Source organism: Mus caroli, chromosome 8, assembly GCF_900094665.2.
Source record: "Mus caroli chromosome 8, CAROLI_EIJ_v1.1, whole genome shotgun sequence".
Classification (NCBI taxonomy): Eukaryota; Metazoa; Chordata; class Mammalia; order Rodentia; family Muridae; genus Mus; species Mus caroli.
In genome coordinates this window covers 109455518-109461568 of record NC_034577.1, presented here as the reverse complement: position 1 = coordinate 109461568, position 6051 = coordinate 109455518, and the positions used below count along the sequence as shown (strand labels likewise).

Below are 6051 nucleotides of genomic sequence, written 5' to 3'. Positions count from 1 at the left end.
CATGTACAACCCCGTGCCTCTTCCACTGGCACCCAAGAATCCTGCCCAGAAACTCAACACCCATGCCTCAGGCATTCCCGCCCGCCCCCCCCCCCCCCCCCCCCCCCCCACCCCCCCCCCCCCATTCTCTCTGCATGGCCCTGCACTTCTGCAACTACCCACTTGTAGACTGCCAGCTCTAGTTCCCAGAGGCTGCCTAAAAGGACAAGGAGGGACTGAGCCAGTATGCCAGTATGCTTCCTGGAGCTTCAGTCCTTAGAGGAGGACTGGGCGTGCCTCCTCAGCCTCCAGTGCCTCTGGCCTGTCCCCTAAGTGTTGCTTTCCTACACCCAAACTTCCAGCGATCTCCGAGCTTCAGCCGGGCTGAGGAGAGCCCCCAACATGCCTCTCCTGCTCTCCCAATCTTGCCCTGGCACCGCAAGGATCTGGAGGGTTATCCGCCAGGCAGCTGCAGCCTAGTGAGGAGGCTTGAACTTTTCCTTGTGCTCAGCGCCACCCGCCCGCCCGGGGAAGACAACAGAGGCTGCAGCCTGGGCTCGGGCAGGAGCTCCAGCTGTCTGGACAATGGGGGCCCAAGGGGCTGGGGGTAGTGGGCCTGCGCTATGCAGAGGAGACCGGGGACGGTGCTCAGGCTCCTTTCAGCCCGGAGCTGGAAGACCCCAAAGCCGGAGCGGCGGGCGCCTTGCTTTGAAAGACAGCAGCAGCCGGGCTGCGGAGATCCGCTGGCGGGAGGTGCCTTGCAGCTCGCCAGCCGAGCTGGGCGAAGAGAGGACGAGCGCCCCGGGAAGTCAGTGATGCCAGCTCCGGCCTCTCCCAGCCCGGCAGCCGGCTGAACCGAATGGCTCTTCCCCACCCCACCCCCCGCCCCCTGGCTAAGGCACTGGGCTACGGGGCAAGCACAATCCCTAGGAGTCGCCTCGAAAGGAGTGTGTATCCAATGCACGAACCTCTGGAGGAGGCGAACCAAAGTTACCCTACTTGATGTCAGCCAGGATGTCGCCTTTGCTTGCAAAAAGGCTCTGTCTTCCCTAGAATGAGCTTACACACACACACACACACACACACACACACACACTAGTCGGCAAGAGGAGCCAAGCTCCTCTAGGATCGGAGCTGAGGGTGACCTCGCATCTGAGCTAGCGGGGTATATCTGCACGGCGGCTAGCAGAAGCCCCGCGACCCTCCGATTGCTTCTGGCCATCACCAAGCAGGGCGATCTTAATGCAGAAAGCTGGTGGGAGCGCGCTGACTGCGGCTCACATTCCCTACCTGGGACAGCAGGACGCACAGGGTGAGCGGAGTTCTCGGCTGCATCTTGCCCGACTAGAAGAAGCGCCTGGCGGCGTTTGCATTCACACACGCGGCTGCACTGAGCATATTTTCCGTGGGAGCCAGCCTTTGAGGAGAGGCTCTGCCTCGCCAGCCAGCCAACTTCCCAAATAGATCAGCGGCAGCATCGCGAAAGCATTGGGTAGCGGCTGATGACCAGGACCAATGGCTTTACAAGAAGGATTCCTTCATAACGCTCCCTCGTTTTGCATGGCAGATAGGGGCGAGCACCTCGCAGGGAGAGAGCCCCCTCCGAGCAAGGAGGCGGCACGTTGGCTTTTTTTTTTTTTTTTTTTTTTTTTTTTTTTTTACTCCTAGTGCCCAGCCTCACAAATCAGGCTGGGCAATGCCAGCTGATTCCACTTTCCCTAAGAAGGGGAATTGCACCCGGGACCGGCAGCCACTTCTAACACATTGCGAAAAAAAGATTCTCTTTATTAAAATGTTAATAAGATCCACTTTATTCCCAATAAATCACATAAAATGACCCCCGCAGTCCCAGCTCTCTATGCCCTCAGAGCCTTGCTGGTAGATTTCTTTGGCTTTGTTTTTCGTTCGCCCTCTCCCCCTCAACCCCCCCCTCCATCGGCCCCCAAAGTGGCTCAGCCACCGGTGGTGTTTGGTGTTTTTCTGCCATCACCACAAATCACAGAGTGGACAGATCAATTCTAGCTTGCAGGAAAAATCCATCAAGGAGCAATAGATTTTATTAACTGCTCAGGTGAGGGTGGGACTAGCCGACACTCCACAAGCATGAACCAAAGCCAGAGTCATGGCTTGAGAAAATTCTCTTTCCCCCCCCTGTGGATGTGACCTTTCAGAGTCCCTGAGCTATTCCCAAGGGCTCGCAACAGTGCTAGCCATGGCTCAAGGAGTCCTAGAGTTGGGGAGTGTTGGAGATTAGAGGAACAGGGACATGTAAGGCGGTTCTTCCCTCGCAGAGATCTAAAGCTAAGACAGTAAAGTCCTTATTTTCGTGCAGCCTTCTTCCTGAGAGGACTTATGGGTTTTACAATAAAAGGCATTTATCCATCTGAGATAGAAAACTTGGGCCGCAAAAAAAAGTTTAGAAAACTAAAACACTAACTTTCAACTACAACTGAGTTGCCGTGATTTGGACAAATGAGCTTCCTAGTGGCCAAAGCAATATGAAAAAAAAAAAAATGAATGGCATCATTTTTTGATGTAGAAAATGTGTATAAGTAACCCGGCAGTGGTGGCGCACGCCTTTAATCCCAGCATTTGGGAGGCAGAGGCAGGCCGATTTATGAGTTCGAGGCCAGCCTGGTCTAGAGTGAGTTCCAAGACCCCGCCATGATTACACAGAGAAAGCCTGGCCAATAAATAAATAAATAAATAAATAATAATAATAATAGTAATAATAAATGAAAAAAGAAAGAAAGTAAAGAAAATGTGTATAAGTTACATTCAATACTAGTATCAATATATCAGGTGGCATCTGTCACAGCGAGACACTGAGCAATAGGCCAGTGGGTTTGGAAAATATTTCAACTGCCAGCACAGGGCCTGGGATGATGAGACAGTGATTGGTATGTATTAAAGAGCAGATAGCTAAGTCAATCAAGAACTAGCAGACAGTAAGGAGGACCCCAGAGTCTGGAACTGAACTAGCCTGCTGACACCCCAGCTCTTTATTCAGAGCAAGTTGCCCAGACTTTGCGTCTCCATTTGTCTCCTGGCTAAAACTCCTAAGGTCACACTGCGGATGCAGCGGCAACTAATTGAATGAGCACCTCACCCACTCAAACTGACATGCTTTCTAAAATCCCTCCCTTGTCTGCCCCTTGGCCATAAGGTCACTGCATGTGATTCTCCCCCACCCCCATCCCCATCCCCCAAGAGCCTTCAGGACAATGCTTTCATGTCTGGTGCTTGGTTGTTTTAGCCAACTACACACATTACAGATAGCAATGCCATCCAGAGAGCCCACAGACGATATTGAGGAAACCACTGCCTCATCCGTTCTCATCTGATCGCCTAAATAGCGCCACCTGCCCTGAGAATTTCATAAACATGTCCTTTAGTGGATGGCATACCATAAAGAGGACAGTGTGAGAGAGAGCCATGTGTATAGAAATCCATCCCCACGTTGCTGCTCAGAGATAGCAGACAAGCTCGGAGTCTATAGAGATCCAAATAAGGACATCTGGAATTTCTCTATTAGTCTCTATTCCAGGAAAACGGTCATCTGGTCAACCAGGTGCCAGCTACTCTGAGACCAGAGGTTAGCAAATATAGACAAGGAGACAGGAAGGGGGGACAGATCAGCTCAGAGGATGGGAAATCAAGGTAACGATGCACTGGTAGAATCGGAAGGTCTTCCCTTATCTTCATAACAACAGCCTTGCCCAGGGAGGCCACTCATTGAGTAGGGAGGGTCCTAGATGCCCTTAATGACAGTTGGTGTCCTGCCTTTATACTTTGGTCAGCCTTCATGCGCTCTCCCTAATCCATCATCCTTAGTGTCTCTCACAAAATGTACCTAGTCTTCCACCTTCTAAGTAAATGTCAGGGCTAGACTTGTTTCCAATTGGGATGTAGCACATGACCAGATCTAGCCAAGGAGCTGTGATTGAGAGTGGCATGTGTCACTGCAAGGCTGGGGTGTTTGTTTCATGGCCACTGTCAGACAGGTCAGTTTGTTTCTCTGGTAATAGGAATCAGGAGCATTTGTGCAAAGTGCCTTTACTGGGGAGTATTCACAGATAAACAGCTGCAGGAAGACAGTGTAGAAACAGATGTGAAGAAAGTGTAGTCACAACAGAGGCCATGACCATCCCAGAGCCTCCAGCTTAGAACAGCCCTTCAGACTTTACCCTGGTGATGTTAGAGGTTTACTGGGTTTTTGTTTGTTTGTTTTGTTTTTAGATTTATTTATTTTATGTATATGAGTACACTGTCACTATCTTCGACACACCAGAAGGGGGCATCAGATCCCGTTATAAACTCCCAGGTCTATGGGTTTGTTTTTGGTTTTGGTGGGTTTTTTTTTGTTGTTGTTGTTTTGTTTTGTTTTTTGAACTAATTAAGCCATTAGTTAGATTTATGCCCCACCACCACCACCACCCCCAAGTCATGAGTGAGATGATTTGGCTTGGCCAAGGGCAGTTCTCTTGTCTGATCTCAAATCCATCACACACATGCATAGCTGAGGTGATGGCCTAAGACACAGATGGCCCTGCAGGTTTGATGGTTTCAGCAAAGACAGATGCAGCTTGTGAATTGGAATCTTGACCATCCCACGCCAGCATCCCTGGGTTTCTGTTCTGGGAGCTTCGACTCTCCAGAAGGAAAGCTCCAGTCGGGTTTTGACTCTAAGGATGTCTTTTCCTCACTATTTCCTTGCCTCTTCTTCTACAAACTCACCAATGCTAGGAAGAGTCTCAAGACTTGAGGTGTTCCTAAAAATACTTGGGGGACTCTGGCTCTCTAAGCTTAAAATGGCCGGAAGAGTCTTGTCAGCAGGCTAAGGGCTGGGATGGGTCCTGCAGGATCCACCTACATTGAACTAGTAGCTTTGACACTCTTAAGTCTCAATTTCCATTCAATAGAATGGGACTCCTAATGTGGTTACACTCCAAGAATGGCTGCAAAGCCCAAATATGATTTGGTCCCTTCTCTCCCCACCCCCACCCCCGGTCCATCCCCCTCTATACTCAGAAAATGTGATTTGGTCTTAAAACATGGGATGGAGTTTCGTTCAACCAAGACAGAAAATAAATCATTTCCTTCTGATGATAAAAGGCTTCTAAAAAGAAAATCTATTTTTTCTTTTGTTTATGTGGTTCCGCTTGTTTTCCTTTTGGGACCCTAGTGGGGAAATTTCCACTGATGGATTGATCAATGGTGGCCAATACTGCCCAGTCCTGAGAGCTACAGCTCTCTACCTGTCCCCACTCTGCCTCCTCTATGCCAGCCCTCAGCAACCACTGTAGCGGATGGAAAACTGTCTTTAGACCCATGTCTTTAGACCCTTTCAAGGGACTTCAACTTGGCCGGAGAAGTGACAGATCATCTAACAGCCAGCAGCTGCCTCCTGTGAGTGCCAGGGGTTGGGACTATTTCCTCTGCTTGGATGATGTGGCTGAATACATTCCAGAGTGAAGAAATGGCTGTGGATGTGTGCATGCTTGTGTGTATGTGCACAGGAACATGGGATATGTGTATGCATTTGCACATGTGGATGCATGATAGCAATAGGTGTATAGTATAGCCAAGACACATTTTTCAAGTTTTGCCTGGACCATTGTTGGTAACAGAACAATGGCAAAATAAATAGGCACTTCTATGAGAAGAGACAGCTCAGAGTGACTGGAGGATGCTGCTGGATATAACGGACATACTAAGGCAGAATGGAAGGAAGTCTATGCTATACACTAACCAATGAGTCTTGATACTAACCATGCTGTCAGCCTAAGATGGCACACGATCCTTCACTTCTCTTTGGCCAGGGAAGCACCCACTTTTCCTAAGCCAGAAGCCTGTTCTAGACCTCTCCAGAGCCCTCTGTGACACTCAATATCTCACTCCAACCAGCATCTCCTGCTCTACCTTGAACTTGGCTATGGGGCTGGTGGGGAACAAGAAACAATGGCAGGCCAGCCAAGTCCAAGTCTCAAGAGGCCCTCTCTGCTTCAGCTCTCTCTCTTTAGGCATAGGTGAGGGATGGATGAACTCCTGACTCCCACAAGAGCACCTGTT

At 49.9% G+C, this 6051-nt stretch overlaps 1 protein-coding gene across 1 annotated transcript in view; it reads right to left on the bottom strand.

The window, feature by feature from the left end:
* The window catches only part of Cdh13 (cadherin 13), a 1030912-nt gene extending 1029355 nt beyond the window's left edge, over positions 1–1557 (bottom strand). The window contains exon 1 of the mRNA XM_021169677.2: positions 1270–1557. Coding sequence (XP_021025336.1) covers positions 1270–1314 — 45 coding nt within the window. The 5' untranslated portion in view covers positions 1315–1557. The remainder of the gene's footprint in view (positions 1–1269) is intronic.
* Positions 1558–6051: the final 4494 nt, after the last annotated feature.